We start from the raw sequence: 19,613 nt of genomic DNA, 5'->3' as shown, positions 1-19,613 counted from the left end.
AGCTGTTCTAATGCTAGTAAACGAGTACAATTAGTTTATTTTGAGAAAGAATTTGCCAGTCAACGTTGAAACAATATAAGTCCACAGTGAGACTTCCAACTTCCACGAGAATCCCAAATACTGCAAGAAGGTTGTTGTTAGAAGTTGGTCGTAATAAGAAAATTGTGTTAACGAATGAAAAATTGATCAACACCTTGAAAAAACAACTATATTGGTAAATTAATGCTAAAACACAAAACAAATGTATGAAATCTTATCAAAAACTAACAATTTAATGAAAATCAAAATGGAGGACGCACTGAATACGAAAAAAAAATAATAATGAAACAGTGATTCAAAACTTGAAAATCTTTTTGAACGTGTCCACGAGTTTTCCCTTATTACTTGCCTTTTCTTTAAGAGTGTTCTCCTCGGTAGCGTCCACCACTTCCTCCCTGCTGGTAACTGTGTCTGCCACCCGAGATTCGTTATTTACATTCTTATCGGTCGATTCATAGAATCGAGTCTGGTAAAACTCTGACAGATCGCGGCTGGTCCGGTCGGTGCTCTCACCACTTGCATGATGAGAACACGCGCGTCCCTATTGTTTCTTCGGCTTGACAACGGCAGAAAGACGAGAGTGTGGCGTTCGTGGCTGCGACGCGTGTCGAACTAAGTCTTCGTGGCCTTCAGCAATCATGCGCTGCTCCCATTCTTTCATCTGCAGTTCATAACGCTTCCTGTCGTCTTCAAAAAGTTGCACATATTTCTGCTTCACGGCGTCCGGCAGGAGTTGAAACTGTCCTTTGTACTTCTGCATTAATACCACCATGTTCTCCTTCTCATCTTTAGACTTTTCCATGAGGAACTGCATGTAGGGACCTAGAGGTCGTTTTGGTTTGTGTAAATCTCTTGATTTCTATAAAAAAAATAACAAATTTCACAACTTCTATAAGGAATGAATATAAATATTTATACCTTCTTGATCTCCCTCTTCAGTTTGCTGGCAGTTTTGAGCCTTCTGATCTCTTTGATACTTTCTTGTTGTTCAGGTGTGAGTTTCGCATTGTACGCGGTCATCTTCACAGTGTACTCCTCCAGGTCTTGCTTGTATTCATTAGTATACTTATCTTTGATGCTAGCATGTGCCTTTGCCCAGTCAGCAGCACCCATCTTCACCAACTCAGTGGCTTTCACCTCTGGATTACTCTTAATCTTATCTTGGCGGTAATCCCTCAGGAACCTGAAGTAAGGAGTAAGTGGCTTCTTTGGTTTATCCGGGATATGCATATCACGCAGACGATCTTTGCAGTCCTTAAGCGTCGCATGATTGCGACTGGTAATGTTTCGACTGTAAAGTAAACAAAATGTGATGACGCCATGCGTTAGTATTTTTGATTTAATTGATTAAGTTATTATTATTATTAAGAGTCTTTACCTGGTGGTTGTTTGCAACGCGCTGCGCAACCCGCTAATAAATTTATATAGTGCCATTTCCACCCGAAAGGAAACCAGAATCGCAAAATTTGATTGATTTATGCGTTCGCGTTCGCGTTCACGCCAGATAGGTTAAATCACGAATTCGTCGAATATCCAATGTCGGTTAGGGAAAAATGGAAGGGAAAAGGGATAGGAACGCCTGGGATCGCCGCAACCAACAAAGATTTCTCCAGAATTCCCTTAACGTTTATATGTAATTACTTATTTATAGCGTTTGCTATTTTAAAAACCGTTGTTGATGACATAACGACCTTCAGATTACAAAAAATAGTTTATTAATAAATATATAATTGTTTACAGTTTCTGCTCGAAGCGATTGAAATTTTTATTCGTGAGGAGATTATGATAGCAAGTATCAAGTGAAGAAACCGGCCTGAGAGTATCTTTCGAAATTGTCGCTTCTTCGCGTTTTATTTTAAACGGTCCTCGGATAGGATTCCACATACTGACACGATGCTTATTGTGCAGCATAAAACCCATTACAACAACATACAGTCCGATTTCGTCGGTTTCGCGACGTTCTGACCATTTATCCATTAATTGTTGCCCTTCACTGAGACATGTACAAGCGTGCATCACATCTGTGAGATCGCCAAAGTAACGCAAATAATTTTCATGCAAGAAGCCCATAAAAGTCGTCGGCTGCGTGCTGAATTCATCCACAAGCACACCTATATCATGGTGAATTCTTTTCGTGTCAGGGTCGATCTTCGGGTGTAAAACACGACCGACAGAATGGAAAAGTCCGAGCGATTCGTCTTTCAGCTTAGCTTTCAATGTAACACTTTTCGTGGCACGTTTTCGCTTTGTGCCCGTTTTCGTTAGAGTTTCTGTTTGGATATTCACAGCCATTTCAGTTGAACCTTTGATTGCAGCAAGATAAAACTGAAAAACACAGCATCGAATATCTCCTGTTGATGCAGCACAAATCGCTTCGATGACATTATCGGAAGGCATATTGAATAGGTTCGAGTTGCATTTCACCAAGTTTTGCGCACATTTCATGGCTCCTTTCATCAGTGTAGTCGCGCAGGCATTAAACGCAATTACGTCAATATTGAATTTTGTCTTACTCACATCCGGAAATAGATTTCTTTCGATGCTTGTAGCCGGATTTCCATCATCAGTCGATACAAATATAACGCGTACATTAGGAAAGTCAGTGATATCTCTGCAAACAGAAAATTAATGTCATAACTCCCAAGAACCAAAAAAAATACTAAACTTACTCTAAAACTGTTGTAAATGTTTCCGGATTTCTCAAGAATTTGTTTGGAAATTCTCTTATTAAACAAACATTCCACTTTTCACCAGAACACAACTTCTTATAACTGCATTCCTTCACAAATTCAGTGAATTGTGAAACTTGATTAACATAGTTATCATCATAATATGTTAGTTTATCAAACATATAAGTAGGTGCATTGAGTGGATTGAACCATTCTGTGATTCCAATGCCTTTGCTTTTACATAAGACTTGAATTGCAGATGATTTTCCACAACCTGTGGGTCCAGTGACTAGAAGCAGTGATGTTTCCTGCCATGCATTAATGACATACTTCTCTAACCAGGAGTCTAGTTCAGCAATTTTCTTAGGATGCACAGCTAAATCCTTTACTTCTTTGGGTTCTAACTCCTTAAAGAAGTCAAAACTCTGGCATTTAAATGCAGTTTCCTTTGATTTATTATCTGCCTTCTTAGTTTCTTTTGGTTTCTTTTTAACAACTGCAATTGTTTCAGCAGTTTTAATGTTTGTAGATGTTGTAGATTTATTTGATGTGGTTTGTTTGGGAATGTTATCAAAATCAAATAAATTCCATTTCTAAAATAATCAAATTCATATAAAAATGGTATCTGGCCACATTTCAGTTAAATATAATGATTACAAGAAATAATAATATTAATATATTAATTGTAAACATAGCTTACCTTCCTTTTAGGTGGATTCATGGTAAATTTGCTTTAAATTTTAACGTTTTCAGATAACCTGACTAGTTTCATTCATCTGAGGTTAACAGTTGCACACTTTAACTTTTTTTAATTAAACTGAAATTAAAAAACGTCAAAATTGACAAGTAATATACTCGTGGAATAAAATTTCATTATTTATTTAATTGTTGCTTTACTTACTTTCAAAAGGTAGTCATAGTTTATTTATTTATTTAAAAAAATGAATTTGAACGTCAGTGTTACCAACCATTACCAACCGTACATCTGTCAAGAATTTTGACCTTCGTGTTTCCCCTAGCGCTGCGTGCATAACTGCCCGGCGTCGCTTCTAATAAATGAATCAGAATTCTTCCTCCATTTAATGCTTTGAATGCTAAGAACTCATCCGTGCTGTGCCTCTTAGAACAAACTGCAAACGTTTAACACACGCCTGCTTCACGAGCAAAATGTAAGTAGAGCATAATTCTGGAGTTTACGTAGTTAGCTATGAACTAACCTCCACGTTGTCCGTAGGGCTAAAATTCACCCGGAGAACGAAGATAAAGAGAAGAAGAAGGAACGCAGTAAAGACAAAAAGAAGAAAACGGATGATAGCAGCAGTAGTGATAGCGATAGTGGAAGGTAATTAATTGAATAGTATATCTAATTTGCTTAAGTTTCGCACTTTTACACATTCAAAACATCAAGATATTGATTAATTAAACTTCATTGCCTGCTTTTAAATGAAAACAGTGTTATAGTAAATGCATGCATTCATTAAAATAGCCTGGCAGTGTGTTAATCACAAGCATGCAACTTTTATTAACTTAAGGATGATATATTTTAATATATTTGTAATATTTGTGGAGTAAATTTTGACTAATTTGTGTTTCATACTTCCCAGTTCAAGTGGAAGCTCATCTAGCAGCTCGCGGTCATCCAGCTCGTCCAGTTCGGGCTCAAGCTCGCGGTCCAGCAGCAGTTCATCCGATAGTTCATCATCTAGCAGTGATCACAATCGTTCGCGCCCGAAACGCCGCTCGCGCTCCACGAGCACCAAGAAAAGCCGCGACAAAGAATCCAAAGCAAAAGGCGTCAAAGCCGAAAAAGAGAACAATCGCAGCCGCGAAAAGGTAAAAGATGAGAAGGAAACCAAGCGTCGTACGCCATCCAAAGAAGGACGAAAATCACGTGGCAAGACACGTACAAAGTCACGCTCACGTTCACGCTCACCACGTAACAAGCGCCGTCGTCGCTCGCCAACCCCACGCCCAACGAAAATCCATATCGGGCGCTTAACACGCACCGTTAACAAGGACCACCTCCTCGAGATATTTTCCATGTACGGTAAGATCAAGAACATTGAGTTCCCCAAAGATCATGTGCATGCGAACATCGGACGCGGTTACGCGTACGTCGAGTACGAGACCGCCGACGATGCAGAAAACGCGATGAAAAACATGGACGGAGGGCAAATTGACGGGCAAGAAATCACCGCGGCGCCTGTGGTTATACCAATGCCGCGAGCACAACCACCAAGACGAAGCCCACCGGTGCATCAACGTCGTCCACCACCAATGCGTCGACGCACACCGCCGCGCTTCCGTCGGCGTTCGCCTTTCAGACCGCCGAGGCGCAGCCCGCCTAGGCGACGACAATATTCAAGGAGTCCACCACCACGTCGCCGCAATCGCAGCAGGAGTAGTTCCCGCAGTAGCTCGCGTTAATCTACGTTTAAATTTAAATTCGATAGACTTTAATCTTACATATTTTGACGATGTGTGCTGTCAGACGTTTTGTATCCTAAGTTTTATTGTATGTAATTTGAAGGATTACTTTCAAGTCAATTTCCCAAATGTGTAGGGTGGTAAAAAGTTTGAAAGTTGACGGATGACTCCTTAGTTAGAAACATTTCTAGTTGTAAAAGGCAAAAATAATTCGAACTCATGCAGGATTTATGCATTTTTGTACCATTTCAAGCTAGATTATAATAATCACAGAAATTTTCAGCCACTGGTCATGAAGCTACAGAGTAAATAAACTGTTAATATCTAAATCTGTGTGCAACGGCGAATAAATACATTGAAAGCAGAAAAGTCATGCAAGAAAACTTATATTATTGTATGAAACACATGCATGATAAAAAAAATGTAAGCTTGAAACTTGTTTCTGTACAATTTATTTATGCAAAAGTATTTTATTCGGACACAAAAATAAAAAAAATCAAACAACATCGTCGTCCACGCGGAAAATCGCAAACACCATGTCCAAGAAAATGTAAGCAAAGAAGTACACGGCCACTTCCTTGAGGAACCGAAGCACATGATTCGCTGTAATCACGACGATGCTCAGGCGCCGCCCCGAGATATTGTTCAACATGAGCATCAAATTGAGCGTCTTGCTCATCTCCACCGTCGGCGGGCAGACAATATACTCGGTGATTTCATAAATAAGAAACGGCACGAAGATCATGCTCAAATGCAGGTAACTCAGGTCGAAGCCGACGATCTCGTCGCCGTTCTCAAAGATTAGATTTATGTACCTAACTGCAATGCCCAATAAGAGGATGATACCTTTGCGATAGCTGGTGAGTTTCTTTGGCTGTTCCAGGCCGGTATCGGTGGGATTGCTGGCGAAGCGTGGACCAAAGAGCTCGTCTTCGTTGAGCGCTGGTGGCACTTCGAAGTCATCGTCCTTACCGAGCGGGTCTTTGTCTTTCAGCGTTGTGAATTCGCCTCCAGGATTACTTTTGTCGTCTATAAACTCCCGGTGAAAAGGTGAGTGTGATTCGCGCAGGGCTACTGTTGTGAGCGGATCGGCGACGCTGGCGGCCCGGACGGTTTTCTTGAGATTTGTGAAACATTTCATGCGGCTCTCAGCATTGTCGAGGATCCTGCGGCGTCTTCGCTCCCTACGCGCAGCCAGAGCTTCGGCATCAGCCATCTCGTGCACTGGTTTATTTTGCAGGATGTTCGCCGAGAGATTTTCCCGGGAATTATTTGACAAAATAGAATTTGACAGGCGTGAACTTCGTGCGCACACGAATATTGCCGAGCATAAGCAGGATTGATGTTTATTTTGATTTTATTTATTTTATTTGGTTTATTATTTCTTTCACGGAAATAATTAAACTGAATAATTCTTAAAAGAAATGCTTGGTTATATGCTTTTGTTTAAAACATTATAAGAGCATTGATTACATTCCTTCTTGTATAATGATAATTTTATTATTTTAAGCATTTTGTAATGTCTCAACGATCTGTTATAATTCCTGCACCGCTGAATATTTACTTCAAAGTATTTTGCATCAGTTGCATAAGTTTATCTTGTTTATGTTATATTTGTTGGGTTAAATAACCTTGGAACCGCGCTAAACGCTCCAAATCAGCTCAAATCAGCTGTTCACAGCAAAATGGTTATTTATAATTCTCGAATTCGCATGATTTGCTAATCACTCTTTAGTCGTCCTACTAGACTAGACTGTAGAAATAGAAAGCATGTGCACATAATCTAAACGCTTATAAATTTAGCAGTAAGTAATATAAAACGCTCGATGAAGTTTGCGGATTGTATTCCGCTGTAACATAAATATTTACATTAATTTGAGCTGTGACTGAAAAACTTCGTGCCATTCATTCACACTTCATCAAAATGGTAAGTTATTATTTTAGTTCTTGTTAATAGTGCATTATAGATATATATTTTTAGCAAGTTAGAGTTAATCCTGATGGGAGCTTCAGGACTCCAAGACTTATTCCACAAGGAAGATCCAATTACTTTGAGTACTGCATTGTGGCATTGTGTGCAGTCCTTTTTGGAGGTAAAAACAAGTTGACTTGGTGGTAAATGATCACTTTTCAATTGATTTATTTGAATTTTCAGTCGTTTCCTGCTACTATGACATGCAATATGTGATGTTTTGTGGTGAGTCATAAGTTATTATCAATTTTTTGCTGATAATTTGATATCATTTTCACACATTGTGCTTATTAGTTCATTATTTCAATAGAACTTGTATAAAGAGTTTTATTATATGAGTATCTTCATTACAATCCAAACTAAAGTTTAACAACAAAATGTTTAATTATAAAAAAAAATCATTTACTGTTAATGGACAATTTTCAACAAATTTTGAACAATCCCCCCAGATAGATTCAAATTCCCGTTTAAAATCGGCGTAAGCGGTTCAAAGAGATGTAATTTATGCCCGGGTACATCAAAATAAAACTTTCCCACCGCATCAACACTAACATGCTCCCCGTAAACTGTCTGCTCGTTAAAATTACAAGCGCCTCGCTTGAAATCATCATAACTATCACACTTCGTCGCCAGATCGCTCTGATTGTTTATCGATGCGATGAAATACATGTAACTTTTGATATGACTGCAAAATCCTAGTTGTGCTGGTTCCAACTGTAGCATTTCAATATTAAACGGCTCACAACCCGGCTGCGGACGGTGTCCCCCATTCGGATAGAAGTCAATGTGTCCTGTGGCTTCATCCAAGCCAAAATAATTACCATCCGTGTGCGTAATGTCAACGAAAACAGCATCATTCGCTGTTAATCTATCAGCAGGCACAAGATCAAAGTGTGGCCCTGCAGGATCTAAACCGGTAATACGTGCTGGCACTTGACCAGTTTGCTGCCGGATTGTTTTTCCAGCGTGTCCTGCTGCATGCGCTCCGAGCGAATGTCCGATAATATGAACCAGTGGCAAAATGTCTTCAGTTGAACTTTCTTTGAGTTTTATTATCAATTCACCGACGTATCCTCCTGAAACAATATAATTTATAGCTAAAAATGTTCTTTGTTTTAGTAGTGGAGTGTCTTACCAACAATTTTTGTGTTTTCAACAGCTTGTAGGTACGGTTTACTTGCCAATGTATTCCAGTCGACTTGAACAATTTGCACGTCAGCATTAATCAAATATTCCTGTGTCAATTGTTGGAAATATGCTTTTTCCGAGCTTTCTCCCCATCCGTGGATGAAAAACTTAATTGGTTTGGATGTTTCGATTATTTCCAGAAAGTTATCGCTTGTCAGCGGCTTCTTTTCGGTGGGATAGTCCCGACTGAAGTAAAACAACTGTGCTGTTGCATCGCCATACACTTTTAGGACTAAAATCCGTAAATTTTAGTAATAAAAGCTTGAAATTTCAAAATTATTACTCACAGTTAATGACAAAATAGAGAACGACGACTGAAAATTTAACAGGGAACATTTTTAAAGATATAAATTGTTTATAAACTGCATTTTATGTCTACAAGTTTATTTATAGGTTTTATTTATTAGAATTATTGAAATTATGTTATTTAAAATAATATATTGTGATTGATGCGCAAACGTGCTCAATTTAGTTATCAATTTCCTACAATTTAAAACAAATTGCATCGAATTATAGCGAATTATCTTCGAATAGAACTTACGCATGTTACATTTACGTAGATACATTTTATAAAAAGTGTTTTTCGTGCATAATTCTAATTTTTTTTTAAATATATTTTGTTCTAGTGTCAACAATGATTTTATCAATGGTAGTCGTGGAAATAATCCAGCGTTTGGTGATGCTTGTCGAAGAATACTTCAGTTTGCAATCTCGCTATGACAATAGCTACAAGAAACTTTTTCTATGCGTGTTTTCCAGCACCATTCCGACTGTCTTGTTTGTAACCGGCGCTCTTATTATTACGAGTTTCACCTGGAACAAACAAACCAAAGAAGCTTGGTTCTTCAACTTATTAACCATGATTATCTATGTGACAACCGAATATCTACAATTGGTAAGAGTTAATGCTTGTAAACAAGTGTAATACTTAATTAGTGTTCATGAAAATGCTAGAAAACAGCACCAATTTACAATTCAATCCAAATATCAAACCCGAAGACCATGGACGTGGGCGCGGGCATGGCAATAGGATTCTTCCACGGTTACCTTCGGATTCTTCTGCCGAATAATCCACAAAATGATCGTGGTCTGAAACATGTCATGGAAATTTATGAGGCGAAGGAACGTATCAAGTTCGCGAGGAGGGCACTCTATATTTTAGTGCCATTGTCGTTGCACTGTCCTTTTCGCCTCACAGACATGTCTGACATCATGGAGGAGTCATCTGTACGTGAAGCGCTTATTAGTATAGTCGATAAACGTACTTTAAAACATGTTTTCTAACAGTCTTTAGCTGCGATTGAAGAGGATCGTGCTGGAGTCAAAAATCGCAATTATAAAAATTCTGTGTACAAGATCAAATGTCAACGCCCCGATGGCAAAGAAGGACGGATCTACGTTGCCGCTGAGTATGCCTCGCCCTTAAAGACTTTCAAAGAAAGCGTTGAGTCCGACGGGAAGTTTGCCCTTCACTACCAACAACACAAAACGGATATTCTGTGGAAATTCTACACGACGATTGTGCAACTTGTTAAAGAAGATCCGCTAACGGATGGGTTGTGTGAATTCATTTATTACGCAGGTATTGTCTGAAATTTGAGGGTAAATGAAGTTTTTATCGATTGTATTTGCAGATTTTGATAAAAGGGGCGCTCGAGTTGATATTGGCAAAGTTCTGTTGAAACGGCTGCATGCTGATATTGCTGCCGATAAGAAGAAACAGGAAGAACAATGATGCAAGTACAAAGTAAACCCAAAGAGTGTTACATTTGATTTTATTTGCGACTGATTTACATCATTAAGTTGTTTTTTATGCTGTTTTGTCGATAAAATTAACGTTTTGTAGTTTTATCATAAGTTTTTGTTTGTTTAACATTTCTTGACCCCTCTTGAAAGTCCCTGGCATACGTAGAATCATAGATGGATGCGTGATAATGTTTATTTTTATTGAATGGTTAAAGTATTCTCTGTGGGAGACGTAGGTAGTTGTTCTGGATGTTTGGTAAGAGTGTAATTGTGAGCTCACTATTCACGCATGATAGGAGTGGATGTGAGAACGTTTCGAACTGGACATCGTAATTCGTCGGGTTTGCATCACGTGAGCGTGTATTTAGGGGGCGATTGCAGCGCATTATAAAGCCGGTCGACGTCCTTCAAACGACATAGCGTCAATTTGTTTCCACGCTCGCAGCTCGTCCCGACTTAACGCAGTAATAATGTAAGTAATAAAAGCACTCATTAACCCGAACGTATAGCAAACGCTTCATTAACATAAACCGCGAATATTTCACTCATTCATCGCTTGAATTGAATACAGCGATTGTTAATAATCGCATGAAACATGCGAGGGATTGGCTACCGGCTCGCCTGTCACGTTGACCTTCATTCGTCCTCTCGATTCCTGCTGCGCTGCAATCGGTTGAAATGAAATGGAACAAAAACCAAAATACCGGCAACGTGTTGCTTCGTGACAGGGCGTGTTTTTCTTATCATTTATCGTGAATATTTTGTTTGCAGCATGTCGAAGATTGGAATCAACGGTTTTGGCCGCATTGGTCGCCTTGTATTGAGAGCTGCGACTGAAAAGGGCGCGTCGGTAGTCGCTATCAATGATCCCTTCATTGGCCTGGATTACATGGTGTACCTCTTCAAGTTTGATTCTACTCATGGTAGATTCAAGGGACAGGTAGAGGCTAAGGATGGCAAACTTGTTGTCAATGGTAAAGCCATTGAAGTGTTCCAAGAGAGGGATCCTGCTGCCATTCCATGGGGCAAAGCTGGAGCTGAATATGTGGTGGAGAGCACTGGTGTGTTCACTACCATTGACAAAGCTTCTGCCCACTTGAAGGGTGGTGCCAAGAAGGTTATCATTTCGGCACCATCGGCTGACGCGCCCATGTACGTCTGCGGTGTTAATTTGGATGCCTATGATAAGAATAACCAAGTAAGTTGGGTGTAAATTTGTTTTTAAGTGTAAAAATTAAACAAAATTTTATTCTCAGGTCATTTCTAACGCGTCCTGCACAACCAACTGTCTTGCCCCGTTGGCCAAGGTAATTCACGATAATTTCGAGATTGTCGAGGGTTTGATGACAACTGTACATGCCACCACTGCCACTCAGAAGACCGTCGACGGTCCCTCAGGTAAACTGTGGCGTGACGGCCGTGGTGCCGCCCAGAACATCATCCCCGCCTCAACTGGCGCTGCCAAAGCCGTCGGCAAGGTAATTCCTTCATTGAACGGCAAGCTTACCGGCATGGCGTTCCGTGTACCTGTTGCGAACGTCTCCGTGGTGGATCTCACCGTCCGGCTGGGCAAGTCCGCCACCTATGATGAGATCAAGGCGAAGGTCAAAGAGGCTGCCCAAGGCCCCCTGAAGGGTATTCTTGGCTACACCGACGAGGAGGTCGTCTCCAGCGATTTCATCGGCGACACACACTCTTCTATCTTTGATGCCGCCGCCGGTATCCAGCTGAACGACAAATTTGTTAAGCTCATCTCGTGGTACGACAACGAATATGGCTATTCCAATCGCGTTGTCGACCTGATCACGTACATTCAGACCAAAGACTAGGCGACATTTTATATGCCCCGAAGTTTTAGTCCGTGGAAATTTTATATTTGTTTGTAAGCATCATATATTGTCTGTCAAGAGAAACAGCATCGAGTACTAATTATGTAAGACGCTGTATTATTTATGTACGAAACTTCCAAACTCCAAAACATTTTCCACTGAAACTCTATGTACAATTAACATATTTGCCTTAATTATGTAATGTTTTCGTGGTTCATGCATGTGATTTACTCGGGGAGAACATTTTATGCATGTTTGATCAAAATGCATGATAAATTATATAATTTAGTTGGTACTCACGCTTGTCACATTGGTTGCCTACTTGTTTTTTGTTCTATTCAACAGTTGGTAGTTCCGAAAAATCAAAAGTTGCGTGGCGTCTGTTGCGTTTGCTTCTTTTTGCTGTTTGTTCAACGCGGTGTGAAGTAAGTACGTTTTTCAAACTCCATTTGATTTAATTTTATTGTCAGAATATCGAATTAAGTACATTTTTCATATGGTTATAAGGTAGCAATAAGTTAATAAGAGAGCCATAACTTTTACAAATGATTTTCTATCACAGAAAATTGATATTCTACTCGTCAAGTGTCTAAGCAACATACATAAGTTTTCTTGCATGTTGCAAACGTACTTTATAGTTTTTTTTTTTTTAAATGTTTTTGGAAAAGGCATTGTTCGTTCTCACTGAAAATATTACTTTTTTTTAAGACGCTACGTAAAATGGCGCGCGCAAACTCGCCCGATTCTAGAGTAAAAGAAATAAATTTTCGCGGAAAACAAGTTTCTCTCCGTCGGCGGCTGCGCGTCGTCACATATAGACGAATTGAAAGATCTTACATGATGTAGTCAACATTCGTAAATGATTCAATATAATATAGATTAACATTAACGCAACTCTCTTCGCATACGTGTCTTACATGCGGTCCTTTCGGCAAATCGTTGGGCCGCGATTCGAAAGTACAAGTATAGAGGCACCGATGCATTATAAGTTAATGCGGGTATATCGTTGATTAGACTACGAGTATCGTTAGAAATGCGCACGCGAACTCGCGCCGATAAGTAAATCGAAGATAAACTCAAAGGAAGGACGTTAGATTTCTCTTTGTTTGTTTGGGTGGGCTGTTTATGTGTTCTTGTTGTTCTGAGTGTGGTTGGTCTATAGTCTAAACGATGTAGTTCTCTGCAGGTTTGGCCGGCAGCTCCAGATTAGGGCTGACGGTGTGCGTGTACCCGCCGTATGCCTTCACGACGATCTTTTCCTTCTTGGGCGCCATTGATTTGCTGTGATAGAAGAGCAGCACGTCGTAGAATACGACCGCTACGGCGAAACACTCCAGACACGCATCGACGCCTTTGTTGTCGATGGGGATCTTTGTAAAACGATCCATAAAGAGCAGTACGATGCCGAGACAGGCAAGGTTTGTGCAGGAGAAGATTATCCAGGCGTAGATCGCCTGCGCTTTCTTCGTTAGCAGACCGTAGAGCAGAACTATACAAGCGCACGAGAGTTGGAAACCGAAACCAGCCACGATCAAGCAGATTGATGAATACACTGCGATGGAAAGCAAAAAAATGTAAGTAGATATTTTTTTCCAAGAAAATTTTTGTTGAAAACCAATTTATATTGGTTAAAGAGGTTTTAGACAAAGATTTTTAATGTTTCTCAAAGTTCAATGCGGTTTTATCATGATTAATCGAACTTTTTTTTACTAAGAAAAGTTTTAAAGTTGATGCAACGATACAAATATTTCTTTAAAATTGTTTCACCGCCGAGCGGAAGAAAAATTGATATGAAAAGTTGGCACTTTTCTGATTCTTGGCATGCCTCCATTCAATTTGATAACAAATCACTCATTTCTGGTTGTTTTGTTTGTAAAACTTACTCGTTTCGCGATCGAGCGACTTATTCAACTTCTGAATATTCGCCTGGTTGTGCAACTTGTGTTCGATGAGCATCTGCTCCTCGTTGATGTCGGTGGTGAGCAGCGCCCATACATAGATGGTCTTCATCACGCCGAGGATCGCCAGTGTCGTCACCAATGCGATAGTGACCTAAAATCCGCGCGGCACATCAATAAAACCATAATAAACACCGTGAAACTCGGCCGGGTATTTGAACGGTTATAATACTCACGAAAAACACGATGGCAATCAGTATGCAGGTGATGCGCATCACCTCACTCTGTGACTTGGGCCGCGATGGCAGCTTCTCCAGCATCTTCTGTTTGCTCGGAGAGCGCTCCAGTATCGCATTAATAAACTTCCGCATCTTTTTCTTTTTGCTTCTTTTCGTATAACTTGAACAAATTATATGACTGTTTAATTGATGAGTTGTTTATCTCGTGTGACGCTTTCTTTTTCGCTAAGGGCGTCCGGACCGTTTCGAGCACGCGCGCGGCACGTCCCGATCCGTCCGCTTCGTGCGCCGCCGACGACGCAACTGCAGCATTGGCGGCGGCGGTTCGTCCAGGATTTTTGACTACGGGGGTGGCGGGGGTGGCGCGCAATGCTCGGTTCCGCGGCGCCTCGGCCTAGTTCGATATTCAGGCACGCCGCGCGCCGCCGGCACCTCTTTCGTTTTCCGCGGTGCGGAGCGGCTAATGAAAGGCCACGCAGAATACCATCGTAAATCTTTACCGCGCGCGGCGGCCTTGGCGTCGAACACCTAGTTTTCGCACACGTATATGCGAAATGCGAACCGCCCCGGGAATCAGATAAAGAAAATGAACATAACAATCGCGCGCGCAATCGCCCACGCTTTCTCGCGCTATTCTTAGCGTTTCACGAGCGCGTCAAACCTTCAAACACGATTTGTTTCAGGCGTATTTCACCTGAAACTTGAACTTTTGTCTTTTCATTCGACCAAAAGCGAAATTCTTCTAGCACCTCATCTTTAATTCGCTTTGTGGCACACAAACACGCTGTTAGATTCTCCATCATGAATAAACCCGCCACAAAACTTTCATGAGAACTCGTCACACTAATAAATAAATTCAGTTTCTACTCCCTGACACTACATAGCCACTCTTTTTGTCTTCGTGTGTTTGCTCCATCGTGATTAAATGCCATTTAGTAATGAGATATCGATTCGCCAACAATTCCACACACAAATTCGTTTAGCGTCGGAAATAGACAACAAACACGAATTAAACTTTTTAGTAGCATAATAAATTTCATCGTTAACAATCATCATCATTAGGCTTCGTGCAATTACATCGACAGGGAATTCTTCGAAAAGAAAGGGTTTGGAAGGCGGTATTAAGTGTAATTTGAATTGATTTTTCAATTATTATTGGTGAATGCGTGTCAGTGTTAGTGTTATCACTTGAAGTAGTGCTAAGGGACACAGGAATATCCCTTTCTAACGATTTTTTGTTTGTTTATGCAAAAGTATGACGTTTTTGCTAAAAGTTTTTTTTCTTTTTACTGCAAAATAGTTTTTGGGCATTTTTTTAAACGCTAGATGTCACTAACATGCAGTTACTTAGTGTTTTTTTTACATGATGAATGAGCGGAAATTCCAGAGAATCCACATTTTTTTCGATTATTGAGATAATTTTCTTCCTCAAACAAATTTTCTCGCCCAGTCATTTAACCAATGCTTAGTTCTGATCGTTTCATCGCTTCATTATTCATTACACACTGTTCGGAGGACGTTGATTTAACTGCTTAATTATTGATTGCATGAGTAAACAATCTTTGTTGCCGCGCGCGCCCCCGAGGTGCGGCGAAATGATGTGGAAAACGCAATCGTAAAACATAAAGCACGCCGATGGAATGGAATTAACCTTGCTGACCTGGTTCCACACGTCGTGTCATATCCAAGTATACGAGCAATAACTTGCATATTTTGCGATAATATTACTGCTATTACACTTTAATACGTTTTCATACACAGCGCTTGTTTAATATTCATAACTTTTTTTCATTCGAAAATTTTTTATTGAAAGCAAAGTTTTGATGCCAATACGAGATGGAAACAAGCGCATTATTTCTATCGATCCGGAAAATATGTTCTGTTGTTGCGTGTCATAACAAATTCATTACTGGCCGCAACAAATGCACGTAAAGTGCTCGAATTCGTTCTACTTCTCGACGGCCAATGCTTCGATTGCTTTGAGGCGCTCGAGGATTTGCAACCGGATCAATCCACGGTATTTTCCGCCTTCGCCGAGGGCCTCCATTTCTTGCAGCCAGTCTTCGCGTTCTTTTATTTCCGCTTTCACTGCAAACAGAGATTGTAAAAGAACATAACTATAAAAAAAAATCATTTGATGAATATTTACATTCTTCATATCGGTTTATTTCCTTAACGGGTTTGAGTTTCGAGTTCGATTTTTGCATCTTTTTGGTTTCCGGTTGAGCATCACGCATTTGCGCCATTTTATCAATCAGGGCTTGTTTCACCTTCTCGCGATCGGGTTTCGGCGGTCCAGGTCGATACACTTCCCTTTCATACGCACCACTTTCACGAATCTTATCCAGCGATCTGCGTTTTGAGCTTCCGGGCCGAATAAGCACTTTGTATTTCTCGTGACGAATTTGTGACGGTGTCGGACGGCTAATGGCTGGCAATGGCTCATTGTTCCGCAAGGAATATTTCAATTTATTGCGTTGTACTATATTCATTCTGCTTTCGTTAATTAAAGCTGTTTTGTTTGGCAAAACATTAAATTAGTTATGTATAATTCAGTACATATGTGTCTGTGACTTACTCTGCATGAATTCTCTTGTTTCCGGCGTATATTTTACGCGTGCATTATTGAATATCCCACCTTTGGGCACGTTCTTGCTGGGCCACTCCATAACACCAAGTAAAACACGATATAAACCTGTAAAATAAACAATTTTTTGCCTTTCTCAAAGAGGTGCACCTCTGCGTGATTTGTGACTTGTTTGTTTTCGGGAAATGTCAGTGTCAAGTTGAGGCGTAGCCATGACAACCAAAAAGTGTTTTTTTTTAGTAGCGTTAGCGTTTATTGATTCGTTTTAATCATCAAATCGATACAAAAATATTCCTTATATAAATGCAACACAATCACCACGTATACATAAATCATTTATTATTTATCACAATGTTACACATACGATAATCATATTACGTTTTTGACCCATGAGTTAAATTCACCAAAGTTACTTGTAAATCGAAGTGACCTAAAGCAATGATTAGCTGCTTTCTACCGTCAGTTATGTATTGTATCACCATAATGTGTGCTTGCACGTGTGAGTGACTTAAAAATAGTTTCTATAGAATATTTCCGTGCGCCTCCTCCTACCATTCGCCCTCTTTGTTCGCCGATATCTGTTGTTGGTCGTCAAGCGTTTCAATTAAACCACGACGAGAACGTGCCTTTCTGATAGTGATAAGCCGTCCACAGGCCCAGTGCAAATGCGATCAATTGCGAGAGGAATGGAAATCCATACCCGGTTCGTTTGGAGACGAGAAAATCAAGCAGTTTCCTCTTCGTTTCGCTGTACGGTGGATAACGACTGGATGCAAGGGCTTCACCGATCTTGTTGAATGACTTGTAGAGACAGGGTTTCTTATGCGTGAAAGTGTCAAGTGTGTACTTCCCATGATAGGAACCCATTCCACTGCCGCCGACACCGCCGAATGGAAAACCGTCCACGGTGAATTGCAGCATAGTGTCATTGACAGACACACCGCCAGCACTGGTGCGATTGAGAAACTCCCAGATTTGCGCGTCGTTTGAAGAGAACAGGTACATTGCCAGGGGTTTATCGCCGGAGTTTATATAATTGATCGCTTCTTGGTGGTTTGCCACTCTCATGATAGGCAACAGCGGGCCGAAAATCTCCTCCTGCATCACAGGATCGTTTGGTGATACACCTGCGAGTATTGTAGGTGCAATGTACAGCTCCTGGCTGTCCATTACACCACCAAGCACGGGTTTACTGGTCTGCACCAGGTGTGCCAAACGCTTGAACTGGCGCTCGTTGATGATCCGGCCGAGATCCGCGGATTGCTTGTGGTCTTTACCGTAGAAAGTCTCTAAAATACCAGGCGCAGCAGCGAGGATTTTCTTTTCCACCGCTTCAGTGCACATGATGTAATCGGGCGCGATGCAAGTCTGGCCGACGTTGACAAACTTCCCCCAGAGAATTCGCTTCATCGCAATGTTGATATCCGCGGATTCGTCAATATAGACGGGGCTCTTACCACCGAGTTCGAGAGTAACCGGCGTCAAATATTTGTTCGCTGCTTTATGTACGATCTGTCCGACTGTGCCGCTGCCGGTGTAGAAAATATAATCGAATTTCTCAGCGAGCAGTTTGGTAGTCTCGGGGATGCCTCCGCATACGACTTTGAAACACTCCTGATCCAGATACTTTGGCACTGTCTTCTGTAAAAAGTCGGCTGTGGCGACGGCATTCTCTGAAGGTTTCATGATGACGCAATTGCCCGCAGCCATGGCTCCTACCACAGGCAGAAGCAGTAACTGAAGTGGATAGTTCCAGGCTCCTATGACTAGCACTACACCAAAAGGTTCTTTCAGTATGTACAGACTATCAAGCCAGTTGGCAAAGGCTTTTGATGGCCTTTCAGGTTTGGAATATGATTCAAGGTTGGCAATGTAATCAACCAGGTCGTTTTTGATCATTTTGATTTCCATGAGGAGTGTTTCATATCTGCCTTTGTTCAGATCCTTCTTGAGAGCCACTAGAATCTCATCAGTGTTTTCCTCCAGCATTCTGAGGACATTTTTCAGCTGTTGGCGGCGATAGGCGATTGGTCGGGTCTTGCCTGACATGAAGGCAGCCCTGGTTGACTCCACAATTGCATTCATGGTGCTCATTTTACGAATTACTGCTGCAATAAGTAATATAATATTAAGAAAACATCATAAAGATGCACTTAGGTTATTGTGCAATGAAAACGACAGTCACAACATATTTATATGAGTAAATTAACAAGTGAAGGAAGTGTAGAGAGTCAATTATCATACTGTTTTCTTGATTCGGACGTCGAAATTGAAGCAATTTTCAACCTGTTTTGCACTAATTCCAGCACGTCAGTGTGAAAACAATGTGGCCACGAACTAGAACACGTCGACCTTCCACTATATAATTCGTAAAGGATGGCACAGCGGCGCTGAATTCTATTGCAATGACGACTTACAGTCAAGGCGACGTACAGCTCACGATACCAACGCGACAATTCTACTCGACTACCGAAACACACTAAAAGCAAAAGTAAAACTCGAACCTCGACCCGCTACTCGAGTTGTTACTTGCCCATTCCGCGCTCCTCTCAAGCCCGGCTGTCGATCATGTTCCACCCGAACCGTGCTATAAAAAGCTGAAAGCGCTTTTGTATCGCATCGAACAGACGATACGATAAAAATTACATCGAATCGACTAATGTCTCGCCTACAGACATATAAAAAAAAACAAAGTGCAGTAACAGGTTGTCACAGACACGATTTATGTGTACATATGCATAGCTAGATATTTGTTTATTTGCGAAAGTACACAGCAGAAAGCATAAAGTAGCAATCAAACATTACAAATGCAGTTTCACTCGCCGTGAATCAATAGATGAGTAAAACTCGTAATCGTAACCATAACTAGTAGCAATTTCGTGCCATAATATTAACTATGCAAATCGAAATAATCAATATGCACAATGAATATTTAATTTTTATTTCTCGCAATTCCGCTCATCATCATAGGGTTATCAAAAGATATTTTTTTTTAATTTTACGATTGCATTTATTTTAC

General features: G+C 40.6%; 10 protein-coding genes across 16 annotated transcripts; 3 read left to right on the top strand and 7 right to left on the bottom strand.

The window, feature by feature from the left end:
• Positions 1–17: 17 nt before the first annotated feature.
• Positions 18–1,648, bottom strand: TFAM (mitochondrial transcription factor A). Of its 2 annotated transcripts, XR_010549627.1 has the most exons (4): positions 1,418–1,648; positions 958–1,330; positions 389–898; positions 18–120 (listed from the first exon to the last, which is right to left on the bottom strand). XR_010549627.1 is itself a non-coding variant. In XM_065310235.1 (3 exons), exons 1-3 carry the CDS (start codon positions 1,471–1,473, stop codon positions 581–583), a joined length of 747 nt encoding a protein of 248 aa, XP_065166307.1. In that variant the 5' UTR covers positions 1,474–1,648; the 3' UTR covers positions 195–580. The 2 variants fall into 2 exon arrangements, 1 of the variants encoding a protein (XP_065166307.1); XM_065310235.1 differs by lacking the exon at positions 18–120 and having other exon boundaries at positions 195–898.
• An 83-nt stretch (positions 1,649–1,731) lies between these two features.
• Rad17 (Rad17 checkpoint clamp loader component) lies at positions 1,732–3,560 on the bottom strand. The gene is made up of 3 exons (XM_065309664.1): positions 3,409–3,560; positions 2,709–3,301; positions 1,732–2,650 (listed from the first exon to the last, which is right to left on the bottom strand). Exons 1-3 carry the CDS (start codon positions 3,427–3,429, stop codon positions 1,774–1,776), a joined length of 1,491 nt encoding a protein of 496 aa, XP_065165736.1. The 5' UTR covers positions 3,430–3,560; the 3' UTR covers positions 1,732–1,773.
• Positions 3,561–3,720: 160 nt separating this feature from the next.
• On the top strand, positions 3,721–5,504 carry RnpS1 (RNA-binding protein S1). Its single transcript, XM_065310126.1, has 3 exons — positions 3,721–3,877; positions 3,943–4,050; positions 4,313–5,504. Coding segments are annotated over exons 1-3 (933 nt in total). The 5' UTR covers positions 3,721–3,875; the 3' UTR covers positions 5,136–5,504.
• A 67-nt stretch (positions 5,505–5,571) lies between these two features.
• On the bottom strand, positions 5,572–6,437 carry LOC135797816 (uncharacterized). Its single transcript, XM_065310392.1, has one exon. The coding sequence runs from the start codon at positions 6,349–6,351 to the stop codon at positions 5,632–5,634; it is 720 nt and encodes a 239-aa protein (XP_065166464.1). The 5' UTR covers positions 6,352–6,437; the 3' UTR covers positions 5,572–5,631.
• Positions 6,438–6,778: 341 nt separating this feature from the next.
• Sting (transmembrane protein sting) lies at positions 6,779–10,152 on the top strand. The gene is made up of 7 exons (XM_065309785.1): positions 6,779–7,062; positions 7,117–7,228; positions 7,291–7,332; positions 8,922–9,190; positions 9,250–9,522; positions 9,583–9,877; positions 9,930–10,152. Exons 1-7 carry the CDS (start codon positions 7,060–7,062, stop codon positions 10,028–10,030), a joined length of 1,095 nt encoding a protein of 364 aa, XP_065165857.1. The 5' UTR covers positions 6,779–7,059; the 3' UTR covers positions 10,031–10,152.
• On the bottom strand, positions 7,421–8,651 carry LOC135797481 (pancreatic triacylglycerol lipase-like). The gene is made up of 3 exons (XM_065309902.1): positions 8,583–8,651; positions 8,243–8,527; positions 7,421–8,183 (listed from the first exon to the last, which is right to left on the bottom strand). The coding sequence occupies exons 1-3, from the start codon at positions 8,629–8,631 to the stop codon at positions 7,516–7,518; spliced, it is 1,002 nt and encodes a 333-aa protein (XP_065165974.1). The 5' UTR covers positions 8,632–8,651; the 3' UTR covers positions 7,421–7,515.
• A 200-nt stretch (positions 10,153–10,352) lies between the features above and the next one.
• Positions 10,353–11,978, top strand: LOC135797551 (glyceraldehyde-3-phosphate dehydrogenase 1). The gene is made up of 3 exons (XM_065310005.1): positions 10,353–10,513; positions 10,813–11,239; positions 11,298–11,978. The coding sequence occupies exons 2-3, from the start codon at positions 10,814–10,816 to the stop codon at positions 11,868–11,870; spliced, it is 999 nt and encodes a 332-aa protein (XP_065166077.1). The 5' UTR covers positions 10,353–10,513; position 10,813; the 3' UTR covers positions 11,871–11,978.
• Positions 11,979–12,314: 336 nt separating this feature from the next.
• Positions 12,315–14,321, bottom strand: LOC135797963 (uncharacterized). Its single transcript, XM_065310639.1, has 3 exons — positions 14,005–14,321; positions 13,754–13,922; positions 12,315–13,422 (listed from the first exon to the last, which is right to left on the bottom strand). Exons 1-3 carry the CDS (start codon positions 14,137–14,139, stop codon positions 13,034–13,036), a joined length of 693 nt encoding a protein of 230 aa, XP_065166711.1. The 5' UTR covers positions 14,140–14,321; the 3' UTR covers positions 12,315–13,033.
• A 1,468-nt stretch (positions 14,322–15,789) lies between these two features.
• Positions 15,790–16,793, bottom strand: LOC135798046 (UPF0193 protein EVG1 homolog). Its single transcript, XM_065310758.1, has 3 exons — positions 16,586–16,793; positions 16,157–16,519; positions 15,790–16,095 (listed from the first exon to the last, which is right to left on the bottom strand). The coding sequence occupies exons 1-3, from the start codon at positions 16,674–16,676 to the stop codon at positions 15,956–15,958; spliced, it is 594 nt and encodes a 197-aa protein (XP_065166830.1). The 5' UTR covers positions 16,677–16,793; the 3' UTR covers positions 15,790–15,955.
• A 30-nt stretch (positions 16,794–16,823) lies between these two features.
• On the bottom strand, positions 16,824–19,171 carry LOC135796993 (aldehyde dehydrogenase, dimeric NADP-preferring-like). Of its 6 annotated transcripts, none has more exons than XM_065309334.1 (2): positions 18,881–19,171; positions 16,824–18,702 (listed from the first exon to the last, which is right to left on the bottom strand). In XM_065309334.1, the coding sequence occupies exon 2, from the start codon at positions 18,686–18,688 to the stop codon at positions 17,195–17,197; it is 1,494 nt and encodes a 497-aa protein (XP_065165406.1). In that variant the 5' UTR covers positions 18,689–18,702; positions 18,881–19,171; the 3' UTR covers positions 16,824–17,194. The 6 variants fall into 6 exon arrangements, with proteins under 6 accessions (XP_065165406.1, XP_065165474.1, XP_065165329.1 ...); XM_065309402.1 differs by having other exon boundaries at positions 16,824–18,699; XM_065309257.1 differs by having other exon boundaries at positions 16,824–18,699; positions 18,839–19,170.
• Positions 19,172–19,613: the final 442 nt, after the last annotated feature.

This window comes from Atheta coriaria, unplaced genomic scaffold (genome assembly GCF_025399875.1).
Source record: "Atheta coriaria isolate IRGN ID8LTWV9N9 unplaced genomic scaffold, Caltech_Dcor_3.1 hic_scaffold_1_pilon, whole genome shotgun sequence".
In the NCBI taxonomy this organism is placed as follows: Eukaryota; Metazoa; Arthropoda; class Insecta; order Coleoptera; family Staphylinidae; genus Dalotia; species Dalotia coriaria.
This window is presented reverse-complemented; position numbering and strand designations above follow the sequence as displayed.

Excerpts from the sequence above, each read along its gene's own strand:
- LOC135796993 (XM_065309334.1), bottom strand. The coding sequence starts at position 18,688 with ATGAGCACCATGAATGCAATTGTGGAGTCAACCAGGGCTGCCTTCATG.
- LOC135798046 (XM_065310758.1), bottom strand. The coding sequence starts at position 16,676 with ATGGAGTGGCCCAGCAAGAACGTGCCCAAAGGTGGGATATTCAATAAT. Across the intron at positions 16,520-16,585 it reads AACAAGAGAATTCATGCAGA|CTTTAATTAACGAAAGCAGA; the intron begins GTAAGTCACAGA and ends CAAACAAAACAG. Across the intron at positions 16,096-16,156 it reads AATAAACCGATATGAAGAAT|TGAAAGCGGAAATAAAAGAA; the intron begins GTAAATATTCAT and ends CTCTGTTTGCAG.
- Sting (XM_065309785.1), top strand. Across the intron at positions 7,333-8,921 it reads GCAATATGTGATGTTTTGTG|TGTCAACAATGATTTTATCA; the intron begins GTGAGTCATAAG and ends ATTTTGTTCTAG. Across the intron at positions 9,878-9,929 it reads TGAATTCATTTATTACGCAG|ATTTTGATAAAAGGGGCGCT; the intron begins GTATTGTCTGAA and ends TTGTATTTGCAG.
- Rad17 (XM_065309664.1), bottom strand. The coding sequence starts at position 3,429 with ATGAATCCACCTAAAAGGAAG. Across the intron at positions 3,302-3,408 it reads TGAATCCACCTAAAAGGAAG|AAATGGAATTTATTTGATTT; the intron begins GTAAGCTATGTT and ends TGATTATTTTAG. Across the intron at positions 2,651-2,708 it reads ACATTTACAACAGTTTTAGA|AGATATCACTGACTTTCCTA; the intron begins GTAAGTTTAGTA and ends TTCTGTTTGCAG.
- TFAM (XM_065310235.1), bottom strand. The coding sequence starts at position 1,473 with ATGGCACTATATAAATTTATTAGCGGGTTGCGCAGCGCGTTGCAAACA. Across the intron at positions 1,331-1,417 it reads GCGTTGCAAACAACCACCAG|TCGAAACATTACCAGTCGCA; the intron begins GTAAAGACTCTT and ends TTTACTTTACAG. Across the intron at positions 899-957 it reads TGAAGAGGGAGATCAAGAAG|AAATCAAGAGATTTACACAA; the intron begins GTATAAATATTT and ends TTTTTTTTATAG.
- LOC135797963 (XM_065310639.1), bottom strand. The coding sequence starts at position 14,139 with ATGCGGAAGTTTATTAATGCGATACTGGAGCGCTCTCCGAGCAAACAG. Across the intron at positions 13,923-14,004 it reads TGATTGCCATCGTGTTTTTC|GTCACTATCGCATTGGTGAC; the intron begins GTGAGTATTATA and ends CGCGGATTTTAG. Across the intron at positions 13,423-13,753 it reads GTCGCTCGATCGCGAAACGA|TGTATTCATCAATCTGCTTG; the intron begins GTAAGTTTTACA and ends TTTCCATCGCAG.
- LOC135797816 (XM_065310392.1), bottom strand. The coding sequence starts at position 6,351 with ATGGCTGATGCCGAAGCTCTGGCTGCGCGTAGGGAGCGAAGACGCCGC.
- RnpS1 (XM_065310126.1), top strand. Across the intron at positions 4,051-4,312 it reads AGTGATAGCGATAGTGGAAG|TTCAAGTGGAAGCTCATCTA; the intron begins GTAATTAATTGA and ends CATACTTCCCAG.
- LOC135797551 (XM_065310005.1), top strand. The coding sequence starts at position 10,814 with ATGTCGAAGATTGGAATCAACGGTTTTGGCCGCATTGGTCGCCTTGTA. Across the intron at positions 11,240-11,297 it reads CCTATGATAAGAATAACCAA|GTCATTTCTAACGCGTCCTG; the intron begins GTAAGTTGGGTG and ends TTTTATTCTCAG.
- LOC135797481 (XM_065309902.1), bottom strand. The coding sequence starts at position 8,631 with ATGTTCCCTGTTAAATTTTCAGTCGTCGTTCTCTATTTTGTCATTAAC. Across the intron at positions 8,528-8,582 it reads TCTCTATTTTGTCATTAACT|TCCTAAAAGTGTATGGCGAT; the intron begins GTGAGTAATAAT and ends TACGGATTTTAG. Across the intron at positions 8,184-8,242 it reads TGAAAACACAAAAATTGTTG|GAGGATACGTCGGTGAATTG; the intron begins GTAAGACACTCC and ends ATATTGTTTCAG.